We start from the raw sequence: 15,699 nt of genomic DNA on the forward strand, positions 1-15,699 counted from the left end.
TACAAAGAAGGTTCACCAGATTGATTCCTGGGATGGCAGGTCTTTCATATGAAGAAAGACTGGATGAACTGGGCTTGTACTCGTTGGAATTTAGAAGATTGAGGGGGGATCTGATTGAAACGTATAAGATCCTAAAGGGATTGGACAGGCTAGATGCGGGAAGATTGTTCCCGATGTTGGGGAGGTCTAGAACGAGGGGTCACAGTTTGAGGATAGAGGGGAAGCCTTTTAGGACCGAGGTTAGGAAAAACTTCTTCACACAGAGAGTGGTGAATCTGTGAGAGTGGTGAATCTGTGGAATTCTCTGCCACAGCAAACTGTTGAGGCCAGTTCATTAGCTATGTTTAAAAGGAAGTTAGATATGGCCCTTGTGGCTACAGGGGTCAGGGGGTATGGAGGGAAGGCTGGGTTCTGAGTTGGATGATCAGCCATGATCATAATAAATGGCGGTGCAGGCTCGAAGGGCCGAATGGCCTACTCCTGCACCTATTTTCTATGTTTCTATGTTTCTATATCAGTTCTTGAAAGCTAAGGATAGTACTTGCCCCATTAATATCTTGAAGAGTAGTAGTACCTTTATCCTCCCAAGTTCTGTTGGTGAATGGTTTCCCCCGAGATAGAAAATGATTATTGTTCCATAATGGAGATGATTTGCACCATACGCTTTTAAATTTTAGGAATTTTTCTGTTGCACTAAACACTTGTAGTATATGGGTTAAAAATGGACCATAATATAAATCACATTTTTTGGTAGACATACCTATAAGGAGAAAGTCCTTCTACCTTATTGGTGCTATTAGCTCTTGTTCTATATTTTTCCAGGACGAAACTTTATCCTCCTCCATCCAATAGCTAAGACTTTTTGATACAAATGCCCAGTGATACACTTTAAAATTTGGACATGCCAATCCCCCATTTGACTTTTTGAATTGTAGAGCTGACCATTTTATAGTGGGTCTTTTACCATTCCAAACATAGTATCGTAGTAAGGAGTCCAGTTTTTGCCAATATCCTGCTGGAGGTGCAAGTGGGATCATTGAGCTGATAAAATTAATGCGGGGTAAGATGTTCATTCTAATGACTGATATACGGGCCGGGACTGATGCTGGCAGGTGTCTCCATCTATTAATATCTTGTCTATTTTTTTTCCGAATTAAAGAGTAATTTGTTTTAGCCACAGATGATAGGGAAGTATTAACTTTAATACCCAAGTAGAGGACTTCATCTGTAACTTTAATCTGGGGAGGAAGAGACACCTTACTTTTATCTGTATTAATCAGCATCAGTGCTGATTTTACAAATTAATTTTGTATCCTGAAAGAAATCCAAATTGCTCCAGTGTTTTTAAAACATAGGGGAGAGTTTGTTGAACATTTGCCATATAAACTAGTGTGTTGTCTGCGTAAAGTGATATTGAATGTGATGTTGTACCTATTGTAATAGGGGAGATCTGAGGAGAGTTTCTCATTAAATGTGCAAGCGGTTCAATAGATATATTAAAAATTAAAGGATACCCCTTGTCGTGTGCCCCCATCCTATATCAAATAACTCTGAGAAACCTCCTCCCACACATACCCAGGCTGAAGGATTAGCATACGGTGTTTGAATCATATTAATAAATTTATCGCCGAACTTAAATTCTTTCGAACTCTCCAAAGATATGGCCATTCAAGGCAATCGAATGCTTTTTCAGCATCTAAAAATAGCGGGCCACAGGCAGGTGGGATTTTTTGTGTTGCACTCAGTACGTGTAAGAGCCGGCGAATATTATCAGATGCGAGACGCCCCTTGATAAAGCCCATTTGATCTGGGCTAATTATTTTCCCAACTACTGTCTCAAGTCTACTGGCTAAGACTTTGGAAAATATCTTGAGGTTGGCATTTATCAAGGAGATTGGATGGTAATTGGCACACTCCAAGGGGTCCTTACCGGGCTTAGGTATGACTGTGATCAGGGCTGTGTTTAAATCTCTATGGAAAGCACCATTTCCAAAAGCATAATTTAATGTTTCTAACCATACTGGTCCAAGAATATCCCAAAGTGCTAGGTAAAGTTCCACAGGTATGCCAGCTATGCCTGGCGTACGACCCTTATTTGTAGCTTTAACTGCTTTGAGTAACTCTTCCAGTGTAATAGGAGAGTCTAGAGTTTTGGTGTTTTGACAACATAGGGAGGTCTAATCCACTAAAAAAAATCTGTGAAGTCATTCTCAGAAGGAACTGAGCCACTTGTATACAATTCTTCAAAGTAATTCTTGAATGTCTCGTTTATTTCCTCTGTTGAAGATACTACTCCACGTTTAGCACATCTAATCGCTGGTATAGACCTTTTAGTTTCCTGTTCTTTGAGCTTTAGAGCTAAAAGATGGCTCAGTGTGCTGCCTTCTGCGTAATACTTACGTTTGGTTATATGGATCATATAGTCTGCCCTGCTTCTTAATAAATCATTTAATTCTGCTTGTTTTGTTTTGAGCTTGTTTTCTTTTGTTATGGTGTATATCCTTTTGAGATCATTTTCCAAAACCTTACATTTTTCTTCTAAGGTGGAAATCTTTTGAAGCTGGCTTTTATGTAGGTGAGAACTGAACCATATAGCGTTATTTCTTAAGAAACCCTTGATGGGGGCCCAAATCACTGTTACGTCTGAGACATTATTTTTATTTAAATTTATAAATTCTGTCAGTTTTGTTCTCAGTTGTGATAGAAATTCGTCATTTTTTAGAAGGGTGGAGCTAAACCTCCACCTAGTAGCCTTATTTTTAATTTTGCCATAATTAAAAGTAGATATGACTGGGTTGTGATCAGATAGATGTCTGGGCAAAAATTCTATTGAGTGTACTAAAGGCAGCAGACCAGAGGATATAGGAATGTAATCTATCCGAGAGAAAGTTTCATGTCTTGTGGAGAAGAAGGTATAGTCTTTAGCAGATGGATTATGCACCCTCCACACATCCGTTAAATTTAAATCTGTTAGAAAAAGGTTAAGTGCTTTGGAAGCAGATTCTTCAGAGCTTAATTTAGTTGGGGAAGATTTATCGAGGTTATTATTTACAAAAGCATTCATGTCCGAACCAACATATAGTTGGTAGTCACTTAACTTCAGTAATTGTGAGGTAATTGAGGGAAAAAAATTCAACCTCGAATATAGTTGGGGCATATAGGCTAATGAATGCAACTTTTTTACCCTGAATGGATGTGCAGCAAAAAGCTAGACGTCCTTTATTGTCGGCGCCCGTCCTTTCAATTGATACATTAATATTACGTCTCATTACTATCATAACTCCTTTCATACGAGTACCATCAGCTGATGCCACAACAGGTTTATAAAAACGGTTTTGAACCCTGGGAATGTCATTAGGTTTAAGATGTGTTTCCTGTAACAGCGCAATATCTGTTTTCTTTCTGCGTAAGAAATCTAAGTCCTTTGAACGCTTGTAGGGAGAGTTTAATCCTCTAACATTAAATGATACAATAGTAAGATTTTCTAATTTATCCGTGTTGCTCATCTTCCCTGGATCTGTTGTCGTAAGTTGGTGGTGGAGCCCTGAGTTACCCCCTTCCCACCCCCCTCCCATCACCCCTCCCATTCAACCCTTTGTTTTGTAACATCTGTGAGTGTCACTTAGCAATGTCAGACACTGAACACTGACATCAACCGCCCCCCCCCCCTTCTAGCACCAAGAAATTAGAAAGGCAAAGCAGTTCTCATAGACAATCATATCAAAGAGACAAGAAAAAAGAAACCTGGTCAAACCCGTTAACCTATATAAGTCAAACCGTTTCCATCTCAAATATATTATAACACATGATCAAGATCCCAACAGCTATCTTGCAAGAAACTGTCGCTTCAATAGACCGTCACTTAGCGATGGCGCTAATGACGTCTTACCTGGTGCCCAGAAATGTAAACAAGTCTACTGGAGATATAACATTCTAAAGTTAGTCAGAACAAACTGCTGTTCTTCAGCTTCATTCTTGATTAAGTATTACATTTGGGTATATTGAATATTACCTTAAAACTCTGACCTGCAATAGTCAGAAACAAATTGGCCCCTTAATTAACTAATTACAAAGGTGCAACGAATGACTTTCCGATAAAAGAATAACCAGAAAACTTCACACCTAGAATGTTAACTTGTCTGTGCCTGTTAGATTGCGCATACAGGCTAGTCCGAGCTCTTAATGCCGTTCCATCTCCTCCAGACGGGCATGTGGACTTTGCCCAGGGTCTTCCTCCATATCTCTCAGCACCGATGATTTCAGAGCTTCTTTCACTTCCTCTGCCAAGTTAAACGACATCTCCATGCCCTTGATATTCACTTTCAAAATCGCTGGGTATATGAGGAACAAGTCGATCCCCTTTTGTCGAAGCTTAGCGCGGATCTCCTTGTATCCCTGCCGTTCCTGCATCGTGCCGGGGCTGTAGTCGACGAAGAACTGCAGCTGGGTACCATCAGGGAGAGTAGGTTTGGTTTTCCTTGCTCCCTCCAGGATAGCCTGCCGGTCGGTGTACCGTAGAAGCTTAAAAATCATGGTTCGCGGTCTTGAGGTGTTGTTGGAAAAGATCCTTTGTGCTCTATCGATCTCCAATGGAGTGCTGTGGGAATTCTTGAGCGCTGGAATCCAATTAGGCAGCATCTTCTGGAGGTAACCTCTTGGATTGTCGCCCTCAGCGCTTGTCAGTAAGTTGACCAGCCGCACATTGTTTCTCATGGATCTGTCCTCCAAGTCGTTTAACTTCTTCTATATCATAGACACCTCCGCGAGACAGGAGTTAGTAACTTTCTCATTTTTGTGTAAGCAAACCTGAATGTTGTCTATTTTATTGAAGACTGTGTTAAATTTTTTAGCGTGAATGTCCACTTGCTCCTTTAACGGCCGGAGAATGTTACCATTCTCTGCCATATGCTTCTGAATGGGGTCGAGAGCCTTTTCCAACAACTCCCTTAGCATGTGGGCTACCGTCTCTTGCAGCAATTCCATCTCCGTTGCCATTGTTTGTTTAATTAGCATAGCTATTTCTTCGGATGAATCGCTAGCTTGGTGTCGTCTGCTGGTATCTTGTTTCCTGGTTGAATTTGGATCTTTTTTTGAAGCCATGTCTTTAGTTAGATCTTTCTCCAACTCAACCTTGTATTAAGACTGTCTGTGAGCCCTGAAGAACTTGAAAAAGGAGGGTTGTATGTCAGCGCTCAGTGCTGTGTTGCCATCTTGCCTCATACCTCACCGGAAGTCCAGCAAGGCCAATTTTGATGGTATTAGACATCACCTGGCAAGTGTGAACAGGGACAGGTAGGTTCCTGACAAAGGGATACTTTATAAATGGAAAGCCTTCAAAAGTGAAATTTTGAGAGTACAGAGTTTGTGAGTTCCTGTCAGAATAAATAGCAAAGATAACACATTTATGGAACATTGATTTTCAAGAGATATTGAGGCCCATGTTAGGAAAAAGGAGGAGGTGCATAGCACATATAGGCAGGCAGGAATAAAGGAGGTACTTGAATATAAGAAATGCAAGAGAACATTTAAGAAGGAAACCAGAGGTCTAAAAGAAGACATGAAGTTGCTGTAGCAGACAAGGAGAAGGAGAATCCTAAGTGCTTCTACAGATGTTTTAAGAGCAAATGACAAAACTGGTCCTCTGGAAGATCAGAGTGGTAATCTATGCATGGAGCCAAAAGAGATGGGGAGATCTTAAATGGAATTGTTGCATTTGTATTTACTCGGGAGGTGGATACAGAGTCTATAAGTGTAAGGCAATTCAGAACCAAGATCATAGACCCTATACTGATTACAGAAGGGGAGGTGTTTGCTGTCTTGAAGCAAATCAGGGAGGATAAATCCCCAGGGCCTGACAAGATGTTCCCTCAGACCATGTGCAAGGCTAACGCAGAAATTGCATGGTCCTACTAGAAATATTCAAAACATCTTTAGCCATGGGTGAGGTACCAGAGGTTTGGGGGATAGATAATGTTGTTCCTTTCTTTAGGGAAGGATCTAAGAATAAGTTAGGAGATTATAGGTTAGTGAGACTGATATTAGTAGTAGAAAGTTTATTGGAAGGTATTCTAAGGGACCACATAATATAAAAATTTGGACAGACAGGAACTGATTAGAGATAGTCAACATGGCTTTATGTGTGGTAACCAATTTTATAGAGTTTTTTGAGGAAGTTACCAGTAAAGTTGATGAAGGCATAGGGTCATAAAGAAAGCTTTTAACACATTGGTCTTCATAATTCAATGTACTGAGTACAAGAGTTGGGATTTTATGTTGAAATTGTATAAGACGTCAGTGAGGCCTAGTATTATGTGCAATTTTTGTCTCCTACCTACAGGAAAGATGTAAATAAGTTTGAAAGAGTGCAGAGAAAATTTACAGTGACGTCGCTGGGACTTGAGGACCTGAGTTATAGTGAATTGTTTAGGATTTTGTTTCCTAGAATGTAGAAAATTGAGGAGAGATCTGATTGAAGTATACTAAATTATGAGGGTATAGAGAGGGTAAATACAAGCAGGCTTTTTTCACTGAGGTTGGATGAGACTACAGCTAGAAGTTATGGGTAAGGGTGAAAGGTGAAATGTGAAACATGAAGGGGAACTTGTTCACTCAGAGGGTGGTGAGAGTGTGGAAAGAGCTGCCAGTGCAAGTGGTGGATGCAGGGTCGATATCAACATTTAAGAGAAATTTGGATAGGTACATGGATGAGAGGTATGTTGAGCTATGGTCCAGGTGCAGGTTGATGGGACTAGGCAGATTAATGGTTTGGTACAGACTAGATGGGTCAAAGGGCCTGCTTCTGTGCTGTAGTGTTCTATGGCTTCCATGGTGTCCGGGAAGTGTGACACAGTCAGGTTACATGAGCAATGCAGAATAAACCCTTCCCATTAATCTCCTGAGAAAAACACCATTTACAGTTAAGCTGCTATTTCTAGGGTTGCCAACTTTCTTACTCCCAAATAAGAGACAGAGGTAGCAGTCAAATACAGGACACTTGTGTTTACCCTGAAAAAGACTACCGTGACCATGAAGCCTTGCGCGGGCATGTACGTGCGGATTTTTTTTCTACAAATCGGTTTTGGCTTAATCTTCCCAATCTGTTAAGTGAAACTACACTGTATATACATTATTTCTACTTTATATAGCCTGTGTATTTATCATATCATTCCTGCTTTTACTATATGCTAGTGTTATTTTAGGTTTTAAGTGTTATTTGGTATGATTTGGTAGGTTATTTTTTGGGTCTGGGAACGCTCAGAAGTTTTTCCCATATATACTAATGGTAATTGCTTCTTCGGCTTACGAACGGTTTCATAGGAAAGCTCTACCTTATCGGGGGAAATACGGGACAAGGGCGGTCCCGTATGGGACAAACCAATTTAGCCCAATATACGGGATGTCCCAGCTAATACGGGACAGTTGGCAACCCTAGCTATTTTCTATCTGGCAAAACTGTCTAGATTTTTTTTAATGCTTTCAGTGTCCCTGAAACTGAGTTGTCGTATAAAATAAAATCAGGTCCACTAATGTCCCTCAGGCCAGCCCAGCCCATTTCATAGTGTTCTCATTCATTTACTGCAGGCTTATCAGAATTAGCACTATAACCACAGACATCTCAATCTCCCTTCAATATGATGTTTTTCAAGCCTCTCTCTTCACCGGCCCCCAACCCCACACTGGTGCTAGAGAAATCACACTCCCAGCTACACACGAGTTGTGGACAGTACTGATGTTGTCATTAACTTTGAAAACTGTCTAAACCTACATGGCAGTTCTCTTACTTGGATGGAGCTTCTGTCAACAGGAACATATGAAAATGAGAGCTTTAGTGGGTCAAAAGAACTCAGATGAGTTTGCTCTTGGGTGGTGGTATAGCTGGCATTCCCGGTACGGAATATTCTTAGCAGTACAGCATAGGACTGGGCACCTGCAGGCAAGTGAAATATTCCCGGTAATGCTCCCCAACTCTTACTCTGCTGCATTGACACTGCTTCATGCATCCATGCTGGACTCATCAATTTTGTCAACTTTGCTTCAACCTTCCACCTTGCCCTTAAGATCACTTGGTCCATTTCTAAAACTTGCCTCCTTTTTCTCAATCTCTCTGTCTCCATCTCTGAAGACAAGCTGTTGACCGACACTTTTTGTAAACCTACCGATTCCTATGGTTATCTTGACTATACCTCTTTCCACCCTGTCTCCTGTAAAAATGTTATTCCCTTTTCTCAGTTCTTCATCTCCATTGCACCTGTTCCCAAGATGTGGCTTTCCTTTCCAGGACATCAGAGATACCCTCCTTCTTCAGAGAATGTGGTTTCCATTCTTCCATTATTGATGCTGACTTTACCCACATCTCATCCATTTCCTGAACATCCATGCTCGCCCCATCTTCCCACCGCCCTAACAGTGATAGAGCTCCTCTGGTCCTCACCTATCACCCCATGAGCCTCCGTATCCCACACATCATTCTCCACAACTTCCACCATCTCCAAAGGGATCCTACCATCAAATATATCTTTACCTTCCCCCCTCAACCCCCCGCCCAAACTTTCCACAATTCCCTTATCCATCGTCCCTCTCCACTAATCTCCCTCCTGGCACTTATCCCTGCAAATAGCCAAAGTACTACACCTACCCATTCAGATCCTCACTCACCTCCATTCAGAGCCCCAAACAATCCTTCCAGGTGAGACAACACTTTACCTGTGAACTTGCTGGGGTCATCCATTGTGTGCTGTGCTCCCGATTTGGTCTTCTTTACATTGGTGCAACCTGTCATAAATTAGGGAACAGCTTTGTCGAGAACCTCCACTCCATTCGCCAAAAGTGGGATTTCCCAGTGGCCAAACATTTTAATTCCCATTCCCAATCCTGTTCCAACCTGTCAGTCCATGGGCTCCTCTTGTGCCACAATAAGACCACTCTCAGTCTCACTATCCAGATGGAACAGCACCTTATGTTCCATCTGGATAGCCTCTAACCTGATGGTATGGTTATCAATTTCTCCTTCTGGTTAAAAAAAATTCCTCCCACTCTGGCCTCTTACCTTCCCTTTACATTTCCTATCAACCTATCAGCTTCTAGCTCTCCTCCTTCCCCTTCCTGCCATCTTTTTATTCTGGCATCTTCCCCCTTCCTTCCAGTCCTGAGTTAAGTCTTGGCCTGAAATGTCCACTGTTTATTCATTTTCATAGATGCTGCCTGACCTTCTGAGTTCCTCCAGCATTTTGTTTGTGTTGAAATGAAATATTTATCCAAATTCTTGATCCTACTGCTATAGTAGTAAATCTGGCCTGTCCACAGAACTCACTGATCTCTGTTGGCTTTCCCACCCACTCACCACCTACACAACCCAACCTTCTCCTCAACTTCCACTTCGAAGACCTGCACTAAATTACATCCTGTTCTCCAGTCCCTTCCACCACATAAATGCTGGTGGAATTCTGGGCTGGTGACAATGCTCACTTCTAATTGCAGAGGGCCAATCCCCTTTCCAGACTTCTCACTTCCACATCTTTCATGCTTCATTTTGCACCATGCCCTTCCTCCCCTCCCCCAAATGCTAGATATTCCCACAGGAGGTGGCAAGTTCTCAAACCCATCTCCATCCCCACAGCTACTAGCTCAACTGAGTTTATGAGAGGAGGGTGGGTTATCACATTTGATGAAATCTACAAAGTATGTCACTGTGCATTTGTTACAAAGCATTGATATCTTTCTTATAACACAGGAAGTGGCCATGCAACTCTTCATGTGCACACTCCAGCAGAGTAATCCCATTAGTCCCACAACTTTCTCTTTTTATTCTCCTGCAATGAGTCTTTTTGACACACCCTTTAACTCTGATTTTTTGTTGTGGCATTGTAGCATCTCCTTTAAGATACACTGTATTTTTAGGGATAAGGAGTTGCCTCAAAATATTTTTCTCCATTTATACACAAGAGATTCTGCAGATCTTAAAAATCTTGAGTCACACCCAAAACGGTGGAGGATTCAGCAGGTCAGGCAGCATCTGTGAAGGGAAGTAAGCAGTCCTTGTTTCAGGCTGAAGCCTGTTATCAGGACTGGAAATGAAGGGGACAGAAGGCAGAATAAGAAAACAAGAGGAGCACAAGCTGGTAAGTGTTAGGTGAAACCAGCTGAGGAAGAGTTGGGTGGGGAAGGGGGAAAATGATGTGAGAAGCAGAGTGGTGATAAGTGGAAAAGATAAAGAGCTGAAGAAGAAGGAATCGAACAGGAGAGAGGACAGTGGACCTTTAGCAGATTTAGTAGATTTAGCCTAAGGGATAAATCGATCATCAGGAAATGCTTTTTGTTTATTAGCCAAATAAATATTAAGAAAAGCACCACAGTTTTTCATTTACAGTCGGCCCTCCTTATCCGCAGGGGATTGGTTCCGGGACCCCCCCGTGGATACCAAAAAACGTGGATGCTCAAGTCCCTTATATAAAATGGTGTAGTATTTGCATATAACCTACGCACATCCTCCTGTACACTTTAAATCATCTCTAGATTACTTATAATACCTAATACAAAGTAAATGCTATGTAAATAGTTGTTATACTGTATTGTTTAGGGAATAATGACAAGAAAAAGAAGTCTGTACATGTTCAGCATATCTACCATTGTAGCTCTTCTGGGAACGTTGATGCTGCCCCGGCATCAGCCGATCCCGATTCTCCCGTGACCTTTAAGTTCTTGAGTTGCTTTGACCACTTATTTGCTTTTTAGGAGCCATTTTTTCACAGAAACAAATTAGCGTCCGAGCGAGATGCGAGGTGAACAACGCTCAAACAATGAGTGCTAGAGAGAGAACTTCCGGGTTTTCCCGATCCGTGGTTGGTTGAATCCGTGCATGCGGAACCCGTGGATAAGGAGGGCCGACTGTATATATGAAAAATGCAGTCTGCACATAAAATTGTAGCCTTTTCAGATGTTAATTGGCTAATGCATCTCTGTTTATATAAGTAAGTGTAAGTGTTAAATATTTATTCCAGTAGAGCTTTGAATTTACTGATGTCTCCTTCTACCTCCTTGAACCCAGGTATCCTCAAATGGTATTCAGTCAACACCACTAAATCTAACTACCTACTGGAAATGCGGTCTTACCACTACAGATATTCGAGTAGACTACAAATATAACCCTGAAGCTATGGTAGTTCCCTCTGTGCTATCAAATGTTCAGATTTTAATGCCAGTTGATGGTGGAGTTACCTGCATGCAGTCACTGCCTACAGCCATCTGGTAATTAAAAAGTTCACTTTTTTATCTTCATCTAGAGAATTGTGCTCTTGATGCTTATTACTGCAATAAAAGATTGTATAGAATTGAAATAGACCTATGAAAAGTTGACCTAGAAACACTTGAACATTTAAGTAAAGAACTGGACATATGATTGTTTTCCCATGTGCATCAAATATTTTTCTCTACTTTTCCACAGCTGAACCTACCAAAAACCCAGATCTTTATATATGTAACTTCTCATTCATCCTTTTGTCTTTGGTAGCCTAAAGATGTATAGGTGAGAAAGCCGTAGATGAAGCAATGAACATATTTTATTGGAATAGTAACCAGCCTTACTGATTACTTAGCAGCTAAGATTAGTCATTCAGACTATCGTAAGCTCAGTGGAGACGCTCTTGTTCCTTTCTCCATCAGATTTGCACAGAATATTTTGTTTCACTCTATTCCCCCACTCACCCCTAATGCTAATCAAGAATTTAGATAACATAATTATACTAACAAGGAAAATAGAACATAGAATAGTACAGCAAAATACTATTGGTAAGAATGGTAAGAACTGAATCACCTTCAACTATTTTCTCCTTTTGTCCAGCAAGATACCTGCCACCTTGTCTTCTCACTATCGAAGCCTGTAATTTATTGCGTGTAATTCTGTTGTAAGAACATTAGAATGCAACATTAGAGAGCAGATAACCTTTTTTTGTGTGAAACTCCTTTTTCAAGTCTGGTAACATGTTAGTAAATATTGTTTGTGCTCTTTCTGAACCCATAGCTTGCACCCAGATGTGTATTGCCTTGCAATGACCACAGTAGCTCAGTTAGATCCTAGCCACAGTTTATGAAGTTTTAGCATTTTGTTCTAAATTGTACTTTGTTTACAACTCAACAAATGAATCAGTCTGTGCTTGCATACAGCAATACCTAGACAACATTCAAACACAGGCTGATAAATAACATTGGTGCCCTAAAAGTACAAATTTTTTATATTCAATGCATTATTCCCCACTATCAAAACCTCAGGGTCACCACTGCACCAGAAATTCAAAGAAACCAGTCACACAAATGCTGTTGTATAAGTATAAATCCCAGGCTGGGTATCCTTCAGAGTATGCCTCACCTCTTGAAACTCCTGAAACCTTTCCGCTGTCTACAAGGCCGGTGCATGACTCTATTTAGAACAAAGCAGGCTGTTTTATTGGTGTCCTTTTCCTACGGATTAAACTTTAATTCTTTCCATCACCAACACACTGTGGTAGAGCGTATATCATTAAAATATACTGCAGTTACTCACCTAGGCTACTTCCTCAGTAAGAAACGGTTCCTAGTGGCAGTTTACTTTGATTCTGGCAACTTGGTAAATGTAAAGACTAATTCCGTGTTGACAAAGTGTTCCATTGACAAATGTGTCCTCTCTCTAAGGCTGTATACAAAACTCCCAAATTCATGACTCTTACCATAATGAAGAACAAAGACAAGAGCTTCATAGACATCAACTTCCTTTCCAAGTCGCACACCATCCTGACTTGGAAATAAATCTCTGTTCCTTTATGGGTCAACATCCTGGAACACCCTCTCGAACAGCACTGTGGAGTACCTTCAAAAGAAGAACTATAGTAATTAAGAACAGTGCTCTCCACCATCGTCTCAAGGGCATTAGAGATGAGCAATAAATGGTGACTCTTCCAATAGTCCCCAGATCCCAGAAAATTAATGAATAAAATAAGTGACTTCAAAATAACAATTATAGATATGGCCTACAGAGGAAAGTGATTTAGCCTATCATGCCTGTTTTAATTAAAAGAAAGCTCCCCAAATCTAATGCCATGCCATCTTCCAGCAACATGTCTATGGCCCCATAAATCATTGGTTTTTAGGTACACATCCAAATTCCGTTGAAGGGTGATCTGGGATAACTGGCTCAACCATACTTTCAGGCAGTGAATTACAGACCCTTATCCCCCTTAGGGCAAGAAAAAATTCTCCATCTTCCCACTAATGTTTCTTTAAATCTATTACCCTAGTTTTTGACCCCTCTGCCAGGAGAAATAGTTCCTTCCTATTTACTCTTTTAGCCACCCAGTGGTTTAGTGGTATCATCACTAGACTTCGAGGTGAATGGTCCCAAGTTGAAATCCAGCAGGCCCCTTGCGCACTTTCCATCCGTGCTGGGTTGAGCGTTGAGCAACTTGGCTTCGAATGCTACAGCAATGGCAAAAATGCCACCCGATGCGCCACAAGGCGTGAAAAGGAACAACAACAATAATTTACCCAATTGAGGTTCCTCATTATTTTATATATCCCAGTTAAATCTTCCATCAGCCTTCTCTGTTCTATAGAAAACAATACCAGCTTATCTCATCTGTCTTCACAGCTATAATTTTCCAGTCTTAAACTGCATTTACCCCCTCCATGTGTACATGTCACTAGACTGAATCATTTGTTTCTTGGTCACTTTTGCTACAGGCTAGCACTTTTCACTTTCTTTGTTTTCACTCATGCCTTTTTCTAAACCTGTCACTGGATGCAAATTAAAAATATTTAGAAATCACTTTGGGACTTCTTAGTCCACTTCAATGCATATTTACCTATCAAGTTGCTGCGTAGTAAAGATCTTGTTGGAAATAAGCTGTAGATAAATGAAAGGCTTAACCCAGTGTCATAGCATGTAGAAAAATAGTAGAAAAGATTGGTTAATCTTCAGTATGTAACATACTGATTTAAGTTTGAATATTACAATATTCTTATATCATACTTGCTAAATTTGATTCAGGAATCCTGAACAGAAGAAGGTCTTATGGAAACTGCCTGAAATTTCAGAGAAGTCAGAGAATGGAGGTACGTAAAATATATGAATCACTTATTTCTATATTCCAGCAAAAAAGACTTCATTTATTCTTAACAGTGACCGTAAGCAAATTTTCAGTTATTACATTTAAGAAAAATGGAAAAAGTTACATTTGAATCAAAGTAGTATGTGCATTAAGCATCAGTGCCTGACACATTATTTATGCCACCATCACCAACGACTTCCATTACCCACCTTGATCATGAATTATTCATACATTTTTATTGACCCAAGGTCAAGCATGCCATTTTTTTCAATAACAAATTCACCTCATTCCATCTCTTAATAGCATGGACCTCAATAAATACTTCTTACTGCAGACAGAAACTTGTCAGTATAGCTGTTTCGGTCCAGATTCAATGGCCTAATAATTCAGTTTTATATGCTATAAGATTGAATCTTAGTGGATAAGGAATTGCTTAACCCAATCGGTACATTATGGTTTGTATTGTGACTAATGATAATTTCAGTTGCCATATACCATGTCTACCATTGTTACATACCTGAGACATAGAAAATGTAATAAAGTCTCCACTGTGAAATGGATTCACATATGTAATTTCCACATACCAGTGGAAATTTCTGAACTGAGCTTGACCAGTCAAATGAAGCCTTAAAACTTTCACCTACTCTGAGAGTAGGTCCTTGGGGAATCCCTTCATCCTCTGCCCATTATCTCCAATTGCCATTTCCTCTTAATCTTTTGTGATTTTCTGGTCTTTGGATTGTGCACTTATTCCCTCTGGATTGAAAGTGACATACAGTAGCAGAGCAATTTGGGAAAGTGGTTTGAAATCGCATGAGTACCTGGGCTTTATAACTGAAGGCATTGTATATAAATGCAAGGAAGTCATGAAGAAGCTTTGTGATTTGTTAGTTTGCCTGATAAATAATATTTGATCCAAATCTTGACACCATACTTTAATATAAATGTGATTACCTCAGAAAATAAAGCATTTCATGCCTGCATGGAATGCAACACATGGACTCAAAAATGGCAAGTGCACTTCAACCATAAAGGTGCCAAATGATGATTATCTTAATAAGAGAGAGTCAAATCACCTACTCTTGACTTTCAATGGCATTATCATTGTGTATATTTTCCCATCATTATAGTGGGTGGGTGAGGGTGGATTTATCCTTGATCAGCAACAAATTACATTAGTTACTAGAACTGATTAGAGGTGCCTTCCTAATAATACCCCAAAGCCTTTCCCAATCTACAAAGTCCAAGACAAGACAAAGCTTTCCACATGACTGCATTCCATCAATCACTATAAATATTATTTCCTTCTATCATTGGCACAGCATGACCACATTGTATACTCTTTACAAAATGCAGTTGCTGCCTTAGTCCTTGGTGATAAAGGTCCCAAGTTTTAAGAGGTGCTATAGAGCAGCATGCTGAGTTAAATAATTGCAGTGAATGAGAACACCACCATTTGAAGGTTCCCCTCAAAGTCACACACTATTATGGCTTTATGCATCACCATTCTTTCAGCATATAAGGGCCACACCCCTGACACAGTAAACACAAAAGCACGACATAAAAATAAGTGACTGAAAAAGAAGTATCCGTCATTAAGAACCCCCATCACCTAGAATGTGCC

At 40.4% G+C, this 15,699-nt stretch overlaps 1 protein-coding gene across 3 annotated transcripts in view; it reads left to right on the top strand.

Moving 5' to 3' along the window:
• Positions 1-15,699, top strand: part of fcho2 (FCH and mu domain containing endocytic adaptor 2) — a 223,789-nt gene that overhangs the window by 197,771 nt on the left and 10,319 nt on the right. For all 3 annotated transcript variants that reach the window (XM_063049223.1, XM_063049225.1, XM_063049224.1), the window contains 2 exons: positions 11,045-11,244; positions 14,015-14,079. In XM_063049223.1, coding sequence (XP_062905293.1) covers positions 11,045-11,244; positions 14,015-14,079 — 265 coding nt within the window. The remainder of the gene's footprint in view (positions 1-11,044; positions 11,245-14,014; positions 14,080-15,699) is intronic.

The sequence above is a fragment of the Mobula hypostoma genome, chromosome 5 (genome assembly GCF_963921235.1).
Source record: "Mobula hypostoma chromosome 5, sMobHyp1.1, whole genome shotgun sequence".
NCBI classification, from domain to species: Eukaryota; Metazoa; Chordata; class Chondrichthyes; order Myliobatiformes; family Myliobatidae; genus Mobula; species Mobula hypostoma.